Source organism: Cnephaeus nilssonii (genome assembly GCF_951640355.1).
Source record: "Cnephaeus nilssonii genome assembly, chromosome: 20".
In the NCBI taxonomy this organism is placed as follows: Eukaryota; Metazoa; Chordata; class Mammalia; order Chiroptera; family Vespertilionidae; genus Cnephaeus; species Cnephaeus nilssonii.
The window spans coordinates 48,798,405-48,816,386 of record NC_137091.1 but is presented as its reverse complement, the minus strand read 5'-3'; the positions used below and the strand labels follow the sequence as shown (position 1 = coordinate 48,816,386).

Here is a 17,982-nt window from a genome sequence, read left to right as displayed (position 1 = left end):
CTTTGAAACTGGCGAGCGGAAGCAGGGGGCAAGGCTTCCGCGGCACCAGCCAATCACCTGTGTTGGCTCTGGGAGGACGTGACGGGCGTGCCAGCCAGTCAGAGGCCGCGTCCGTTTAGCGTCAGAAGTGGAGACACCGTGATTGGCTCAGAACGTTGACGCGAGGCGGTCGCTAGGCGACAGCACGCGAGATTCGAGGCGTTGGGAGGGAGGGGCGTGCCCGTTAATCCAGGACCAATCCGTGGCTGGGGCAGGTATACTAGGGCGGGGCATCCTCTCGCCAATCGGAAGTGGTAGGAGGCGGGTCTGCCAGTCTCTGGACGTCAAGGCACCATGAACATCTTGCCCAAGAAGAGCTGGCACGTCCGGAACAAGGACAATGTCGCCCGCGTGCGGCGTGATAAGGCCCAGGCCCGGGAGGAGGAGAAAGAGCGTGAACGGAGGGTGCTGCTCGCTCAGCAAGAGGTAGGCTCCGAAAGCGGCCGGGCGGGGCTCCTGGGCCCAGCGCGCAGGCGCCGCGGCGGGGCCGGAAGTGGAGGCGGCGCGCAGGTGCAGTGCGTCCCGCGCGGAATTGGGCTCCCCGCGCGTTGGGAACCGCGGAACCTTCCCCGGCCTGGTTTCCTCCGCTCTTCTCCGCGAGCCCAGAGCGCTGCCTGGCACAGAGCAGGAGCGTATGAATAAAGGAACCCCGGACCACTTTTCAGTTTGTAGTGTGTTTATTGAGCGCCTACTGGATGCTCGTCCCGCGCAGAGCGCTCCACTCGCGACATCCCTCCAGCACGGGTTGTTGGGGGGGCGCTGCCAGTCAGCCCCCGGAGCAGAGGAGAGAGGACGCCGCGCCGGAGAGACGGGGCGCAAGCCAAGGCGTCTCCGTGGGGGAGCCTTTGCACTGTCCTGTCCACACCCCCACCCCCAAACATCAGACGCGCTCTCCATAGCTCCTTCACCTGTTGGGTTCACACCTGGTGGTCAGTCCCCTAGCTGACCTGGTCCTCAGTACTGGCTGGGAGGTAGCCTGGGCTTTTTAGATTCACGTTTCAGTAGAGATTGGAAATCGACTGGGACCTGGCCAGGTAGCTCAGTTGGTTACAGCGTTGCCCCCCATACGCCAAGGTTGTTGGTCCGATCCCCAGTCAGGGCACAAGTAACCACCAATGAATGCATAGGTAAGTGGAACAACAAATCATCGCATCCCGCCCTAGCTGACTTGGCTCAGTAGATAGATAGAGCGTCAGCCTGCAGGCTGAAGCGTCCCGGGTTCGATTCCAGTCAAGGGCACATGCCCAGGTTGCGGGCTCGATCCCCAGTGTGGGCATGGAGGAGACAGTTGATCAATGATGTTTCTCTCTCTCCCTCTCCCTTCCTCCCTGAAATGAAAAATATATTTTAAAAATCAATGTCTCTCTCCCTCTCCCTTTCTCTGTTAAAAAAATTAAAAGTTCTACTTGGGTAGTGACTTGGAGCCCTGCCTGGAACTCCGATCACCTGTCCTAATGTTTTGATTGCCTCCATGGTTATCTGCTGTGTCACTGAGACTGGGGAACCCTCTGGCCTGTGGTTAGAAAGGCATCTTACAAACCCAGCGGGTGCCTCATTTCCCCACCTTCTCCCCAGGCTGCGACGGGTGCCTCTCCTGGGCTCCCAGCGCCCCTGCTCCTTCCCATGGCCCCCAGCACAGTTCTCTGTGGCCGGCACCACACTGGTGGTTCCTCAGATCACATCTTGGTTCTGAATGCTCTGCCTCTGACTTTCTCCCCGCCCCTCCCCCCCAGGCCCGCACAGAATTCCTTCGGAAGAAAGCCAGGCATCGGAACTCGCTGCCGGAGCTCGAAGCAGCAGATGCAGGGGCGCCGAGTTCTGGGCCTGTGGACCTGTTCCGGGAGCTGCTGGAGGAGGGGAAAGGGGTGACCAGAAGCAACAAAGAGTATGAGGAAGAAAAGCGACAGGAGAAAGTAAGCCGGCCTCGCTCATTCCTGTCGGGCATGGAGCCGGGGGAGGGGGCCCTCTGCCCTCAGGTGCCTAGGACAGGTGGGGACCAAGTGAGCCAATGGAGGCTCAGCACAGACTGAATGGCTCGCTCGTTGGGAGCTCGCTGGGAGTTCCGGTCGTAGCCCTCCAGGCCTACGGGCTTGGAAGTGGAAGTGGACACTCCCCCCACCCCAGGCCTGAGGCTGCAGGTACAGATCCCTCAGGTCTCCTACCTGAGCTTTGTAAAATGACATCAGACCCTATCACTCACCTGCCTCAGGGATGAACTTGCCCTCCCCCTGCCTCAGTCACCTCTTGGCCTTGTTTGCTTTGTTCAGATTTTTGCCCTCACAGTGCCTCCCCCTCCCCGTGCCTTGTTAGAGCCGCCATTGTCCCCGGTGCAGACCCCACCTGTGTCCCCTCCTGTGTCTCCAGCACGTGGCAGCGCTGGCTCATGACAGGCCCTCAACACTTAGCTGAACGCCTGGCTCTGCCGTCCCAGCCATGGGTGTCCGTCATCACACCCAGGGCTCCCTGAGGGCAGACACTTGACCGTCTTCCGGCTTCCTGCCCCTCAGGAGAAGCAGGAGAAAGCTCTGGGCATCCTGACGTACCTGGGCCAGAGTGCCGCGGAAGCCCAGACTCAGCCCCCCTGGTACCAGCTGCCCCCGGAGCGAGGGGCACCCCCGCCCGGTCCAGGACCAGATGTGAAGGTCAAGAGCCGCCTGGACCCTCTGCTGGAGATGCAGAAACACTTGGGGAAGAAGAGGAGGCACAGCGGTGACCAGGGCAGGCGCAGCAGAAAGGAAGCGGGGCCCGAGAAACAGCGGCCCAAAGAGTAAGGAGGGAGCCGTGTGGGTGCCAGGGGCTCTGGGGCAGGCGGTCGGGCCGCCGTGGCTCTCGGCGACCCTGGGGGCCTGACAGCCCTTCGGGGGCTCGGCCAGGCCAGGCCGGTTGTCACAGCAGCATCTGGCTTTTCGCTTCGTGGGCTCCAGGGGCTGCGTGGCGCCAGTGGACACAGGCTTGTTCCCAAGATTTGCTTCCACTTCTGATGTGAACGTCATCAGAGGCTCTACCGTGCTGAATGTTAACGTACAGCCCAGGACACGGGAGCTCCGTGGGGTCCTGGAGCTCTGAGGCCCGAGTTTGAGAACCGCAGCATTAGAGCAGAAGCAGGCCTGCTGCTAGGATGGCAGACCCGGGCACAGGAGGGGAAACTGAGGCGGAGGCGCCCGGGTGTGTGCCGTGTCACGCAGCTGATTAACGGCAGACTCTCCTGACCTGAAGGGGCACCTCGTTGTTAGACCGGGAGGAGGACAGAGAGCACGTCAGATGCAGGCAGGGGGTCCGGGGGCCGCTCCCTCTTGGGGACGTGGGGCCTCCCAGCTTTCTACCCTGATTCTCCTTCCCCAGATCCCCGTCCCTGGACCAGCTTCGAGCTGAACGCCTTCGGCGGGAAGCCACTGAGAGGGCACGAGCGGAGGCCCTGCTGGCCCGGGTCCGAGGAGGGGCACAACAGGAGGAGCAGCCGGAAGAGACAGATGATCGGCGGCGGCGGTACAACTCCCAGTTCAACCCGCAGCTGGCCCGGCGCCCCCGCTGGCAGGACCCCCCTCTCCCTCACTGACTCCTGAGGGGTACACGAGAGGCTGCTGCTGCCAGCCGTCATATAAAACTATTTATTCATAAATATTTTCCAAAATGAAAATAGGTTTACCAAAAAATGTCCCTCACTGGAGAGGGGAGGAGGGGCAGCCCTCGCCCCCAGGGCCCCAGGCTGGGCCGAGAGGAAGAGGAAACCTCCCGGCCCCTCCTTCCTGGGGGAGGGGGCTGCCCCGCGGCCTGGGGCCTCCCCGTCTTCGGGGGCAGGGGTCAGCATGCTGGGGCGGGTGGGGCGGCCGGTGTCACTGGAGGTCCCGGTCCTCCAGGTAGCGGTACTCGAAGGTGAAGCCTTCCTTCTTCCGCTGGCCCCACTTCTCGTAGTCGAAGTAGATGTAGGTGCCCTGCGGGGAGGAGGCGTCAGTGACGGGGAGAGGTGCTGGGGAGCCGGGCCGAGCGGACAAGGGGGGCTGCTCTCACTCCGCCCCGCTCGCTCTTCCTGGTAGGAAAGGTTGCCGCGCCCACTTTAGAGGAAGCACAGGGAGGCGCAGAGGTCACTTCTGCTGAGGCCCCGCACGTTTGCGAAGTCCTCTTGCCTCTCAGGACGGTGGTGGCTTCTGAACCCCGCTCAGGTGCCCAGGATGGCGTGTCCGAGCACTGCCTCTCCACCACCCGAGGCCACCCCCCGGCTGGAGATGGGACGGGCTGTGTGTGCACTGAGGGGCTACTGGTGCCTGGTGGGCGGGACTTTCTGGAGGAGTGCCGCCTGGGAATAGACTAACTCAGCGGGTTACTTTGGGCCCAGCCAGGAGGGGACAGGTCTGTAGTGTCAGAGAAGGCACAGTGGGGAGGGGGCTGGGTTCTGAGCGGCTGAAATGCTTCAAAGAACCGAGGGGAGCGGGCTGAGCCTCACTCTGAGGACACGACCAGTTCGGTCCTTGCGTCCGGCACCGAGGAAAAGCACGCTGGGACAGGTGCAACGCGCCCAGGACGCTCCGTGGCAGGCACCGTCACGTACACACGTGACTAACTCGTTTAATCCTCACCACTGCATAAGGGGGGCCTGTCACCCCGTTTTTACAGGAAATGGGAATGGCACAGGTTTCAGGGCCCCCGGCTGGAGGTGGGGTCACACCCAGGTTAAGTCCCCACCACCAGTTGGAACTGGAGAAGGCCATTCAGAAATAACAGCTCCCCCACTCAATTGGCTGAGCGCTAGGCTCATGCGGGGGGCAGGGGAGACCCCACACCCCCACCGAGCCGGCGGACAGCACAGGCGGTGTGGCTGGGGTGGGGGGCTCCCCGAGGAAGGGGCGTTTAGGCCAGGACCTGGGGTGCCTAGGAGTTGCTCAGTGTGAATGACAGACCCAGCCGAGCTGTCCGAGCTGCCGGTGAGGGGCGGGCCTCACCTGCTCGAACTCGTCCGTGATGGTCTTGGGCTCCTCGTGCCTCTGGAACCACATCATGTACTTGGTGTGGAACCGCCACGACTGCTTCTTCAGCGCCTTGGCTGCCAGGTACTGCGCCTTCGTGCCCTGGGGGGGGAGGGGCAGCGGGGCATCAGGGGACCCCCCGATGCGAGGGGCAAGGGGGACGGGCAGGGCATCAGGGCTGACCCCGGGCCCCGCCACAGACCAAGGATGGGCTGGACCCTCCAGCTGGAGCCGGGCGGGGGCACAGAACATACCAGCGCTGCCAGAGGAAAAGGAGACAGGAGGTGGGAGTGCTTCCGGAGAAGCTTGGAGAAGGAAGAGACACTAACGCAGGAGGAGTGCTCGGAGGCGGCGGCCTCGGTTTCCCGGGCGGGATGAGGGCGGAGGCTACGCGTGCCCCCCGGGGGTCACACAGGCTGCCCGCGGGGACAGCTAACGGGACGGGCGCTGCGAGTGGGCAACCTAACCCTCCGCCTCAGCCGTTCTGACCCCCGTGCGGAAGTGGGGACCGGGACAGGTTTGGTTTGGGGGCCCAGGGCTGGGGGAATGGGGAGGGGTGTGGTCCCGGCGGCCGCAGTGGGGCACCCACCTCACCCTCCAGCCCGAGGGGGGACGGCGGCGGTGGCGGCGAGGCGGGGGCCCCGAGGCTGCCCGGGGGCCCTGCTGTACCTCCAGATAGTAGAAGATGAAGAAGAGCGTCTCGGTGGACAGGCGCTGGTAGAACTCCACGGTGTCCGAGTGCGGGGGTGGCATCTGGTGGTGGTAGGGGGGCGTCGGGCAGGGGTTCCGGGGGAGGTACTGTCTGTGGGGGACGGTGTGTTAGTGCCAGTGCCTGCCAGCCCTGCTGTCTCGGGGAGGCAGAAGGCCACCACCCCGGCTCTCACCTCTCTCCCGCCCACCGCTCGTGGGAGCTCTCAGTCACCTGATCAGCCAGCCCTGAACTCCTCACCCCGCCTCCTGGGGAGCCCCCGTCAGGTGCCCAGCAAGCTCTCCCTAGCCTCAGGGCTGGGACCAGACCCCACCAGCCTCCTCCCCGCAGCCCCGCACCTGATCCGCTCCGAGTCGGAGGGGTGGGGCATGTGGTGCCAGGCGGCCTCTTCCATGGCCTGCTGGTAGAGCTGCTCCTTGGTGAGGGGCACAGGCCCCAGGGGGCACACGCCCAGGGACAGCGGGATGTTCACCTCCGACAGCTGCAGGGGCGGCTGGGCCGAGGCCGGGGGAGCGGCCGTGCTGCTCAGGATGATGTCTGTGGGGAGGCCGGGCCAGGCCCTGGGGTGAGGCTGGGCGGGCGCCCTTCCTCGCCGGGCTGCCCCCACAGCACCGGGACACGGGATCCTCACCTCGCTCAGTCAGGTGCAGCGTCGGCACGGGGTCCTCGATGGCGGAGCTGAGAGCTGCCCTTTCTGCCATGGACTTCAGGGAGCTCAGGGGCTCGGGGGCCTGGGGAGGAACAGGTGCCTCAGGCCGGGCAGGGGGCTGTGCGGGGACTCGGAGGCCGGCACAGCCAGAGCCTTTAGTGTGCGAGTGTTCGCTGCGGCCCGAACGGGGCACTGGCCAGGGAAGCCCCCACAGCAGCCGGACCTGCGCTGGTGCTGCAGACACTGCGGGGCCCGCACGCAGAGGAGCCGCCTGCTCTGCACACGGCGACACCCGCCTTCAACCCGCAGGAGCAGCTCCTCCCCCCGCCTGCACCCCCTCCGCGCCCAGACCGCACGGCACCTCTCCATCCTGTTCCCCGGCCCCCGGGACCTCTCCAAGGCTCCCACCACTCACCCCCCCCCGCCCCTCCCTGTGGGAACCTCCCCGCTGGGGACCCTGCCCAGAACATGGACACGTGAGCTCCCCGCCCTTGCACCGCTCGGTGGGCGTGCTCGCTCCGGCAGTGTCCCCTGTGGTGACTGCCGAGTCGGTGGAGGGAGGACTAGAGGGCAACGCGGGCTTGGGCCCGGACGGCGGGCATCATGCTGCCTGTGGGACTGGGTCTAACCCGCAGTGTCCTGCCGATGGCAACCAGGACCCCTGCCCCCTGTGGTGACACCCCACCACGGCAGGCAGCCAGCCTGCTCCCCTCCTGCAGAGTGGACACTCCTTTCCTCCTCTCTCTGCTGAACCCCACCCAGCCTTCTAACGACCGCTCCGGCATGAGCCTGCCTAGAACTCGGCAGACACCCCCTTCCCTTCCTCCAGCAGCATTTCCTGCCCCATCCGGGTCCCCGCTTAGACACAGCCCCCAGAGGCCTTGCAGGGCCGTCTCCACAGGTTAGACCACATGCGCCAAGTGCATCCCCACCCAGCGGGGCGCTGTCCGCACGGACGGCGGCACTGGGTGCGTTCCCTCAGCACCGACGCCCAGAGCAGGCCCTTCCTCACGTAGGTGACTTCCTCCAGGGAGCAGGAGGGCCGAGAGCTGGACAGTGTTTGTGCGAAGAAAGTAAGAGGAGAAACAGAGACAGAACTGGGAGAGGACGGTGGGCACCCGGAGAGCAGACAGCAGGCCAGTGAGCACCACCAGGCCGGGGAGCAGACGGGGGTGGGGGGGTGGGGGGGGGGTGGAGGGAAAAACCAGAAGGAAAGCAGTGACTATGAGGAGCAGAGCTGGGGGTGGCAGTGGAGGCCTGAGGGGAAGGGGGGTTTGCAATGAAGGTCTGGGGCCAAGCTGGCAAGACACACAGGCTTTGCACCCACCTTGATCTCCGGGGCGGCGCTGAACTGCGGGGGTCCGTTGAGCAGGGCGCCAGCTGCCTTGGCATCACTGAAGCTGGGTGTCGGGGAGCTGGGAGGGTTCACGGGAAGGGGCACGAGGAGGCTGGGTCCCCCAGAGTTGTTCCCTGAGCCTGGGGCTACGCCCCCAGCGCCTGCTGGGGCAGCTGCACTGGATTCCTTCCTGCAGAGGGGACAGGAGGGGGATCATGGGAGTGTCCCCACGGGTGGGACGGACGGGAAGGGTGACAGGGAGAGTCAAATCGGAGGCGGCCAGCAGAGGGAGCCGCGAGGGGTGGGCTGAGGGACAGACGGAGGGAAGGGCTCTGGGAAGAAGAGCTGCCAGGAAACGGGGCAGCCTCTGACGGTCCACGGGGCAGGATTGAGAGTGGGTGTTCCAGCCACAAGATGTGGTGCCTCGGGCAGACGCCCCTTGGGAGCCCCCAGAGGGGAGGGCTGAGTGTCTGGGAGCCCCCAGAGGGGAGGGCTGAGTGTCTGGGAGCCCCCAGAGGGGAGGGCAGGCTTCCCGAGGTCCCAGCCAGGAGGGGAAGCGCTCTCGTGGGGCGTTGCCCTGGGCATCGGGGACCCAGGAGAGGGTGGTTGGGGATGGGCAGGACGACTTCGGGGTCTTCCACTTTGGAAAGCAGACAGAGCCCTCCACAGTCAGGTGACCGTGGGGCAGGAACAGAAAAGGGGGGCTGGGGCCAGAGCTCCTCCGGGAAAGAGGAAGCCGGAGAGCCCAGGCGGGGTGGGCTGAGAACACCCGTCAGTGAGGACTGCTTTACGTCGCAAAGGGCACCGCCGGGGGCCCGTGCCCAGTGTCCCGGATGGAAAGAGGTGGGACACGGCTCGTGGGGGAGTCCCAACGGGCCAGGGCAAGGCCTGTGTCCGCACCATGGGCAACAGTGGGGTACCCCGTGCCTGCGTGTGCCTGTCCCCAACCCTGACGGAGGCCGACACTCACGAGGTGCTGGAAGGTGGGTTGTGGGGGCCAGATGGGGGGCCCAGAGCCTGGCTGCTGGCATTGCTGCCCCCGCTGCTGCTGAGAGCCACCTCCGCCGGGCTGTCCGCTACGACGGAGCTGTAACCTGAGGGAAGGAAGGGGGGATGAAAGGGGCCACCAGCGGCTATCCCAGGACCCCTGCCCCCCAGCAGCCCCCGCTTACTGGTGGCACCGTTCTGTTTGCCGGCACCTCCACTTCCACTGCTGTTACTGCTGCCGCTGCCTCCACCGCCTCCACCGCCGGGCTGGACGCTGGGGGGCCGGGGCTGGGCAGCATTGGGCCCACTGGGGGCTGGTGGGGCCACAGCCTGGGCGTAGGGGGCGGGGGTGCCCGAGTTGTGGCTAGGAGCTGGGCTGGCCTTGGGGCCCAGGGCACTTGGAGGTGCTGCCGGGGCAGGGGCCCCATTGTTGCCAGGGGTGGTGCTCAGAGCTGAGGTGGCGGGCGGGGGGCCAGGCGGGTAGCTGGGCGGCACGGCGGGAGACTGAGGGTGCTGGCTGCTGTGGACGGGCTTGGAGCCATTTTTGGCTGGAGACTGCAGGCGGGAGAGAGAAGAGGGTCAGGACCCGCGGGCCAGCAGGGATGCCGAGCCTCCTGCACCCCTTCCCTGGGACTGGGCGACCTCACCGGAATGGCTTCCACAGCACCCCTGTGCTTCAAACACTGATGCCGACCCAGCCCCACCCAGCGGTCCCTGCCCTGCCTGCACATGTCCCCACAACGTCCCCCCAGACAGAGGGCGGACACACAGGAGAAACCGCTGTCCGTGAGAGCCTCAGCGTGAGCTCAGATGGAACCAGCCCAGAGCCCCAGAGAAGGACAGACAGCTGCACTGGACAGTGATTCCAAACGTCACGTGGAGGGTCCCTAAAGCACCCCGTGGGTGTAGGAGCACCACCCCAGGAAGCAGGCTGCTGGCGTGCCCCCGCGCTCCCGAGGCCAAGCTGCTGGTAAAGACTTGCTCTCGGCCGCCTCGGCCTGCCACCCTGAGGCCCCGGCCCATGCTCACCACACCAAGCGGGACACGTGCTCCTTCCTGGCACCACAGCCTCCCCACTGCCTGCCCAGTGCCCGGGACAGCCCTCCCGGCAGCCCACGGAGGGCTGGGGCCTGGGACCCTGTGCACCCTCGAAAAGGGCCTGCCTGATGCTGACCTGGTGGGTCGCAGGCTGGTCAGGCCCTTTTCAAGGGTGTACGGGGTCCCTGTGGGCTCTCAGCCCGGCTACCCCAGGCCCTGCGCTCACAGCCGGCCCTGCACATCTGGCCAGCCCTGAACACCTGGCTGGCTCCCACGTGGCACTCTGGCTTTCACTGACGACTCGCCTGTGTTACCTCCACTACCTGGCCCAGGAATGTCACCTTTACCCACTGGTTGAGCGCAAGTCTCCCTCTATACCCAGGGGGATATGCCCTCCGAGCAGCTTCTGACCACAGCCCCTGCCTGCCTGCCCGCGGCTCTCAGGGCAGCCTGTCCCAGAGCCTGCACTGCGGCCAGCCTCAGGCTTCCTGCACCTTTGGGAACCAGAGAAGGAGCCAGCGTCATGCCCGTCAGACCCACCTGGCTGACTTCACTGTCCGTGGAGCGGCCCCTCTTCTTGTCATCTTCCGAGTTTTCCTGAGGTGAGGGAGGCAGTCAGAAACGCGTGTCATCTCTGAACCCCCGGGGACCTGTACCCAGATGACCCCCCTCCGGCCTCAGAGCATTCAAATCCCTGTGACCTAATCTCACTGGGAACTGGAGCCCAGCTCCCCAGGTCCTTGTCTCCTGGAGCCAGGACCCGCCCCGCACCCCCCTCCGCCCCCCAGCCAGCCTCCTCAGGGGGTGCAAGCCCGACCTCTGCCCAGCCTCCACCTCCACACCCAGGACCCCCGTGTGGCCCGTCCATCTCATCAGCTCTCTGGGGCCCTTGGCGCCCAGACCCTGGATGCCGAGGTCCTCGCTTCCTCGATGACCCTCCCTGAGACCCGCCCCGTGTGCTGGGCGGGAGCCAGGCCTCACCGTGGTGCAGTTGGCCGGGCTGGGCGGGATGGGCGAGCTGGAGGTGGTGGAGGTGGGTGTGCTGCTGGACTGGTTGAAGATCTCGTCCTCCATGTGACTGTGGCTGGGGGGGGAGGTGGCGACCAGCGCCTGTGCTGTGGGCGGGAGGGGCGGCTGAGCTGGCTGGGGCGCCCTCCGGCCCGGCCCCACCGCCCTGCGTACGCCGGTCACCCCTGGGCCTCACGAATGTCCTCGAGGTCCAGGTCGTCGTAGAGGAACTCGTTCTCCTCGAAGTCGGGGTCCTGGGAGGAGTCGACGTAGTACTCCACGTCGTCCTTGATCTTGCGGATGGCGTCCACCAGGATGGAGTCGTTGTCCAGCATGCGCAGGATGGTCTCCAGCATGCGCACGTGGTAGCGGTGCTTCTCGATGTGCCGCTTCAGGCCCTCGATCCGGTCCTGCTTCTGCTGGTGAGCCCAGGGCCAGCTCAGGGGCTGCGGGCGCCGCCCGGCCCTCCTGCCCCAAGAACCCGTCCTCAGTCCCACTCGGGCCCCTCCTGGCGCGGGCCGTGTGCAGTCTGCCCGCCCTGCCCTCCGGGATCCCACCTCCTGTCCGGCTCCCACAGTAACAATGACCCCACTGGAGGGAGCTCGGGGTTTACCATCACAGCCCTGTCACGCCATGCCCCCCTCTCTAGCTGTGCCCGCTAAGGAGCCCGGAATCTGAAGCCTGGCTTCCAGGCACTCCAGGTGCCTACTCCTTCCAAGGCCCCCATCCCCTTTGGGATTCGGCACCTTCATCCCAAGTCTAGCCCCGTCTCTGCACGGACCTATTACACGACCACGCGTCACTGAACAGGGACACGTTCTGAGACCGCGTTGTCAGGCACCGACGCAGGCCTGGAAGGTCTGGCTCACTCCGCCCCAGGCTGCAGCCTGTCCCCCACGTTACCGTGCTGAGCAGTGTGGGGACTGGAACACCACCTAAGTGCTCGTGTATCTCAACGTCCCCCAACAAGAAAGGCACAGCAAGAACAGCGCCGAGGACCTAGTGTGCAGGTGCCCGTGTGTGCGCACGCGTTGGAGTAGCGGGGGGGGGGGGGGGGGGGGGGGGGGCGGGGCCTGTGGTTAGAGTGAGGGGAGAGGAGGAGGAAGACAGGGAAAGAAGGGAAGGGGAGGGAAAGGGAGAACAGAAATCAAGAGACGCAGGAAGATACAGCTAGAGGTGAGAAACAAAGGAGGAGCTTGGCAGGGGGCGGGGTGATGGGGACGATGAGGACGATGGGACGGGAGCTGGAGGGGAGCAGTACTGCTAGGAGTGAGAGAGGACCAGGAACCAAGGAAGTGAGTGTGTGCGTTGTGGTGAGGGCGGGGAGGGGGTCCTGGCTCCCGGGCGCCCTCCTCCCTAGCCCACGCCTCGCCCAGGGCAGGGAACAGCATGCTGAGCCTCCCCCTCCATTTAAACGACCTCTCAGGCGGCAACTTCAACATCAAATTCAACATCGTAGTTGGGTTCAGCCTGTCCTTTCAACGTCACAAATAAGCTTTTTGCTTACAATGTTATAACCTCATGGACCACCATGCACGCAGTCCCTCGCTGACCCGCACGTTATTCAGCACGTGGCTCCGCCCCGCCCCCAGCCCGGTTCCCAGAGCCCTCGCTCACACACCACGCCTGGCCCTCCCTCCCGCAGGCCATCCCGCACCAGCTCCCGGAGGACCAGCTCTGCTCCGGGTACTTCCGTGCCAACAAGCACGGGTCCGCACCCTGGAACTCAGCCTGCATCCTGGGTTCCGGAACCCGAGGCCCGAGCCTCTGGCCGTCGCAGACCTCACTTCTCCTCGGCCGCACGCACTGTCCCTCGTGCCTCCCCTGCCTGTACCCTCTGTCCTCTCCCGAGGACCGGCTGCCGCGGCTGGACCTCCCGCCCCAGGTCCGTCAGGCCTCTCACTGTGCAACCCAGGCCGACCTCTTCGCCTTCCCCCAACTGCTCCTCCTCCTCCTCCTCCTCCTCCTCACCGGCCGTTCACCCAGAAGGGACCGAGCCTGCCTCACCTCCTCCCTGCGCCAGCCCGTCTGCTAGGCCCTGACCTCGCCCCGGAGCCCCCGTCCCACCAGCCAGCCCCCCCACCCTAAGGGTGCCGGCCCTACTCACATCCTTGTCGCCCTTCTTCTTGCGTGTCTGCACGGACAGGGACTCCACTTCGCTCTCAAACTGGTCCACCTGCATGTTTAGGGTGTCGATCGTGTTCTGGGGGAGGAGGAAAGGCGGGGGTCAGCCAGCATCCGCTGGGATGCCTGGGGGCAGGGCCCCGAGGTCACCTCCTCTTCTCTGCCCAGCTCACCGTGAGCCACTGGCCAACCTCCTCCTTCTCCTTCTGGGCGGGGTCCACCTTCTGGGCCAGGCCCAGGCCCTCCTTGCTGTAGGCTTTGGTTTTGGTCTCTCGCTCCACGACTTTGAACCGCTCCATTTGCTGTGGAGAGCGCAGTTGGCAGCCTGCCCCTTCCCGCACCTGCTCGGGACCCCGGGGCCCGCCCACCTCAGACGCCCGCTCTGGCTCCTACCGTCTCAATGAGCTTGCGGTTGTCTATGAGCTGCCTCTTGTCCTTGATCTCGTTGGACGCTACCCATGTCTTGATCTGGTCCCTCAGCCGCTGAAGGGGAAAGCCCGACAGTCAGACTCCTCAGCGCCCGGGCCCCGAGGCCCCAGCCCTCCTCCTCTTCCTGGGACCCAGCAGTCCGCTCTCCCCACCCTGCCGCCCTCAGGACACAGGGTCCGGCCCCCAGCCCCTCACTTGAAGCTTCTTAATCTCCTTCTTTAGGTCAGCCTCATACTTTTCTTTCTGGTTCGCGTTGGCTGCATTGTGGAGCTGGGGGTGGAGAGAGGGCACGCCGTCAGTGCCGGGGACGCTGGGACCCCTCCGCCCCCCGGGATTGACTGCCCTAGTGCCCATGTGCTGGGGACTCTGGGGTCACCCCCAATCCATCTCAGAGCTGCTTCCCTCAGGTCCTCAGCACCCCCTCCCCGACACCCGGCACCTCCTCCTGCTCTGCTCGCTGGAGCCCAATTCGCAGGCCCAGACCCCGTACCTTCTGCCAGATATCTTCAAACTGCTCGACGCCCTCGGACACCTTCTTGAGGCAGCGATCAATCTCACCTGGCAGGAGGACAGAGGCAGGCAGTGAGCACCCGCCGAGCAGCAGGCACCCGAGGGGAGCCCCGGGGCACGTGGCCGCCACCCAGTACCTTGGAGTTTGCGCTTGTCCGCCATCTTCCCTGCCCTATAGGCGCACTCTCTTCATACTCCCTTGGAGACAGACGCTGCTGGAGGGGGAAGGAACACACATTCACTCTCTGGCTGGTGCAAACCCAGACGGGAAAGAGGCTGGGAAGAGGGGGTGGGGTGGGGTGGGGGTGGGGGACGGGAAAGGGAGGGTGAGTCTACTGCCCGCTGACAAGGACCGGCCAGGCCTCTCCGCTGCCTCACCTGCCCAGCACGGGCCTGAACTTTGTGGAAACGAGGAAACAGATACACTTTCTGTGTGCGTCTGACCCAGGAAATGGAAAATTCCTAGAGTGTGGGGCACCTTGCCCCAGATGACACTCAGGAGTCTTGTTCGGGGCAGAAAAAAGCCACACAGCACACAGCTGGCTGCTAGGGACGAAGGTGTGAGACCTGACGCCTCACTTCCCACCGAGGGGTCGGGGACACAGTGGACCAGACCCTAACACAGCCACGTCGGAGGCACAGAACAGGTGCGCCCCCAGAGAGGGGCCTGGCAGAGTGTGAGCTGTAAGGGACGGAGGGGGCGTGGGGGCCAGACACGCTGTAACCGTGCAGCGCTCCCCCCCCGCGCCCCCCCCACACACACACACACTGACAGGGCTGGCTCCCAGGTAGAAGAGCCTCAGAGCAGGAAAATGTCTACCCCAGAGCGGATCCTGAAACCAAAGGAGACAACATGCCCAGCCACAGGGGGACCCCCGGAAGGGCTGGCGGGCTGGGGCAGACGGCGACCCAGAGGCCGGGGGAGAGCTCTGGGGAGACAGAGGGTGAAAGGGGACCTCCGCCGGAGGAGCGATCTGCACGCAGGAAGGAGTTCCGTATCAGAGCGTCGGAAATGGAGACTCGGACACACACACCGCCAGGGCAAGCACCCAGGACTCAGAGGGCACCTTCGCCCTAAAGAACTGCAGGCACCCCGGAGGGGACTGCGGCCCGGGGGGTCACCTGGAGCTTGGCCTGGGAGGAAGCTACGCCTGAGGGCCCACAGCAAGTCCAGGGGAGAGCTGGCAGCCAGGGTTGCACAGGAGGACGCCCGACGCCAGGCTGCGCCCCGGAGAGGCGGCGGCGTCTACTCAATGGCCCAGCTCCCCGCTCCGAGATGGGGGAGCCGAGGACTGAGCCCCAACCCGAGAAGTCCCTGCCCACAGGGGAGCGTCTCAGCACAGTCCTGCGCCCCTTTCTGCGGCTGCGCTGTGACACCCAACACTCGCAATGTGGCCGGAACTTTTCACTCCTCAGTTCGGTTACCACCTAACTCCCACGTGGCCAGTAGCTGCGGGGGGCTGGGGGGGGGGGGAGGAGATAAGGGGGTGAACAGGGTACCAGAGAGCAGGCTTTGGACAGGCGGAGGCCCATAAAGGGGTTCAGGTCCTCTGCATGGTGCAGTGGGTGTGGCACCTGAGCCGAGAGGGCGAATATTCCTCCGCAACAGGCCAACAGGAGAACCGGGCACTCTCAGCCCGGGGGGCCAGGCCCACCCCAGGAAGGCCCGGCTCCAGAAGGGGAGCCGCCCTAGAACCCAGGAGCGGGCGGCACAGAGGGACTCACCCCAAGAAGCACGCGGGGCCCAGACAAGCCTCTGGCTGCCCGGGGTGGGATGAGGACAGGATGTCACACAGAGTGCGTGCTCCTGCCTCTCAGGAGCCCGAAGCAGGGGCAGGGGCTGCCCCCCGGGGCGCAGACACCGCTGACGCCCCTAAACAAGGTGCTGCACGCGCTCCTTCCCCACCTGCCCTGACTGAGCGGAATGCCTGGCAGGGAGGAGCTGACCCCCGGAGGGTGCGGACTGCAGCCGCAGGAAGTCCTAAGGAGCTGGGAGCCCGGGGAGGCGGTTTCAGACAGAACCTCCAAGGGACACAGCGGACCTGGACAGGACACGCGTGACCTGGGAGGCAGCTCCTCCAGACAGGCCCAGCCCGCAGGCCCAGGAGACCTGTGCCCTAGAGACTGGGCGCGACAGCGGGCGGGAGCCTCCGCCGCCGAGGAAAGCCCCACATCGAGGTCCCCAGCAAAGGGCAGAGAGAAGAGAAGCTGGAGCTTGAATCTCCAAAGAGCGCCCCACCGCTCTGGGGACCCCCCCAGGCCCCCCACCGCAGCAGGTCTGCTCCCCGACAGCGAGGAGCCTTGGCCCGGAGACTTAACCAAAAGGAAGGCGCGTCCCGCAATTAAGGAGCCAGCGCTGAGGGTGTGAGCGCTCAGCTCTCCATAACCCAGGAGCCAACACTGAAAGGCCCCAAGGCAGCCCCAGACTCCCCGGGGGGTGGGGGTGAGCGGTCACACAAAGGCCGAGGGAGAGCAGGGCTGAATCCTGGGACGGACACCAAGCCGCCCCCAAACCCTGGGGAAGTGATGCTGGGAGGCGATCCTTAAGCCTCGCAGGCCTGAGCCTCTGTCCGGTAGGTGTGCTAGGTCCTGGGGTCCCACCTTAGACCTCTTCAGTCCCAGGGAAAGTGACGACAGACAGGGGGTGTCTCCCCCAGTCCCAGGCTCCTTCCCCCCACAGCACGGAGCCTGGGCGGCAGGAGAGGGCACTACCCTGGGAGGCCCCAGCCCCCAGCAGGACAGACAGAGGGGCCCACACCCAGGCAGGCGGACCGCACCCACAAAGGTCCCCTGCCCTGGGGAGAAGGCACACAGCTCAGCACAGGAGCCTTACTCCCTGAGGTGCCAGCAGGGTGGGCGGGGGTGGGGGTGAACCCCGGCTCTCCGACTGGGGACACCAAGCGGGCTCTTTGGTGCTGGGAAGCTTACACGTCCACAGGATGGGGGGGGGGGGACCCCCTGCCTCCCGGAAAGATACACCCCAATGGAAGGACTGATGCGAACGGGGCTGGAAGCCTGACCCCGGAAGGGGCAGCGGACGTGGTGAGGCCGGGGAGGCAGGTCCCAGACACACACCTGGGCCTGCGGGGCAGGAGCGGGGTGACAGCCCCTGATCCGAAGGGCAGGCACCAGGCTCGGGGGGCGCCTGCCCCGCGCACACCGCACACCGGGAGGCGGTTAGCAACTCAGAGCGAGTGGGAGCTCAGGTGTCACCAAGGCGGGACCAGCTCGTCCCCGAGACCAGAGGGGGCCGGAGCCACACCATCCCGCCGAGGGGAGTGACAGCGTGAGGACCCGCACCTGGAGCCGCCGGCCGGGACCAGCCCCCGGGCAGGCCGACTGCCCGGCGCGGACTCGGGGCTTTCCCTGGGGCGGGAGCACCGACCGCAAACTGGCGGGACTCGGGCTGCGGCGCCCGGGGATGGAGCGGCGTCCTGCGCGCAGGGGGCTCACCCCACCCCGTCTCCGAGGAGCGGGCACCGCGCTGGGCGCGTGTGGCGGGAGCCCGGCTGCCGTCCCTGCCCGGGGGGGCCCCCTGCCCGGAAGGGGTTCCGGCACCGGAGACCCCACGCCCGCAGCCGCGCGGACGCCGAGGGGCGGCACCTCGCCCGGGCTCACTCCCCGCACCCCGCGGGGCAGACGCGGACGCCACGCGCGGCCCGGGTCGCGGGCGGACTCCGGGCGACGCCGAGGGGCACGGAGGGGGCAGCGGCGGAAGGAGGGGCGCGCTCGGCCGGGACGGCGGACGCCGGACGGCGGGGCCGCGACGCGCTGGGACCCCGGGCGCCGAGCGGGGGCGGGGGCGGCCATGTCGAGACAGGAGGCGGTGTTGCAGGGGCGGGGGCGGCGGGGAAGGCGGTCGACGGCGCCGGGGGGAGGAGGGGAAGGGGTCCGGCCCAGTCGAGCCTGACGCTCTCACCACAGGAGCTGGCGCCGCCGCTGAGGAGCGTATCGCGATAGGCGAGGGAGGCGAGCGCCCGCCGCCTTTTTCTCGCGCCCCGGGCCCGGGCGCTATCGCGATAACGGCGCGGAGCGGAAGTGGGGTGGGGGGAAGTGGGCCCGGGGTTGTTCTGACGACGGGGTCGGGGCTCAAGGGAGGCCGCGGCGTCTGCCGATGGCTCCGCGGAAGCTGACGGGCCCGGTCCAAGATGGCGGCGGCGGAGGAGGCCTCCCCTCCTCTCTTCTCGTCTCT

At 66.3% G+C, this 17,982-nt stretch overlaps 2 protein-coding genes across 4 annotated transcripts; one reads left to right on the top strand and one right to left on the bottom strand.

Annotated features, from left to right (window-relative positions):
* Positions 1 to 140: 140 nt before the first annotated feature.
* Positions 141 to 3,617, top strand: LENG1 (leukocyte receptor cluster member 1). Its single transcript, XM_079799511.1, has 4 exons — positions 141 to 465; positions 1,773 to 1,952; positions 2,547 to 2,806; positions 3,382 to 3,617. Exons 1-4 carry the CDS (start codon positions 334 to 336, stop codon positions 3,593 to 3,595), a joined length of 786 nt encoding a protein of 261 aa, XP_079655637.1. The 5' UTR covers positions 141 to 333; the 3' UTR covers positions 3,596 to 3,617.
* A 216-nt stretch (positions 3,618 to 3,833) lies between these two features.
* Positions 3,834 to 17,940, bottom strand: CNOT3 (CCR4-NOT transcription complex subunit 3). 3 transcript variants are annotated; one of them, XM_079799481.1, is made up of 18 exons: positions 17,710 to 17,940; positions 13,928 to 14,005; positions 13,771 to 13,838; positions 13,476 to 13,550; positions 13,245 to 13,334; positions 13,025 to 13,153; positions 12,835 to 12,930; positions 10,924 to 11,146; positions 10,701 to 10,834; positions 10,260 to 10,316; positions 8,867 to 9,236; positions 8,665 to 8,788; positions 7,686 to 7,884; positions 6,341 to 6,440; positions 6,048 to 6,246; positions 5,670 to 5,802; positions 4,977 to 5,102; positions 3,834 to 3,971 (listed from the first exon to the last, which is right to left on the bottom strand). In XM_079799481.1, the coding sequence occupies exons 2-18, from the start codon at positions 13,950 to 13,952 to the stop codon at positions 3,873 to 3,875; spliced, it is 2,247 nt and encodes a 748-aa protein (XP_079655607.1). In that variant the 5' UTR covers positions 13,953 to 14,005; positions 17,710 to 17,940; the 3' UTR covers positions 3,834 to 3,872. The 3 variants fall into 3 exon arrangements, with proteins under 3 accessions (XP_079655607.1, XP_079655608.1, XP_079655609.1); XM_079799482.1 differs by having other exon boundaries at positions 10,924 to 11,143; positions 17,710 to 17,939; XM_079799483.1 differs by lacking the exons at positions 13,025 to 13,153; positions 13,245 to 13,334; positions 13,476 to 13,550; ... (1 more) ...; positions 13,928 to 14,005; positions 17,710 to 17,940 and having other exon boundaries at positions 10,924 to 11,195; positions 12,835 to 12,851.
* Positions 17,941 to 17,982: the final 42 nt, after the last annotated feature.

What these genes read in the sequence shown, in the direction of transcription:
- LENG1 (XM_079799511.1), top strand. Translation starts at nt 334, where the DNA reads ATGAACATCTTGCCCAAGAAGAGCTGGCACGTCCGGAACAAGGACAAT. An exon ending in TGCTGCTCGCTCAGCAAGAG is followed by an intron (nt 466 to 1,772) that starts GTAGGCTCCGAA and finishes CCTCCCCCCCAG; the next exon opens with GCCCGCACAGAATTCCTTCG. An exon ending in GAGAAACAGCGGCCCAAAGA is followed by an intron (nt 2,807 to 3,381) that starts GTAAGGAGGGAG and finishes CTCCTTCCCCAG; the next exon opens with ATCCCCGTCCCTGGACCAGC.
- CNOT3 (XM_079799481.1), bottom strand. Translation starts at nt 13,952, where the DNA reads ATGGCGGACAAGCGCAAACTCCAAG. An exon ending in GGACAAGCGCAAACTCCAAG is followed by an intron (nt 13,839 to 13,927) that starts GTACTGGGTGGC and finishes TCCTCCTGCCAG; the next exon opens with GTGAGATTGATCGCTGCCTC. An exon ending in GCTGCACCTGACTGAGCGAG is followed by an intron (nt 6,247 to 6,340) that starts GTGAGGATCCCG and finishes GCCTCCCCACAG; the next exon opens with ACATCATCCTGAGCAGCACG.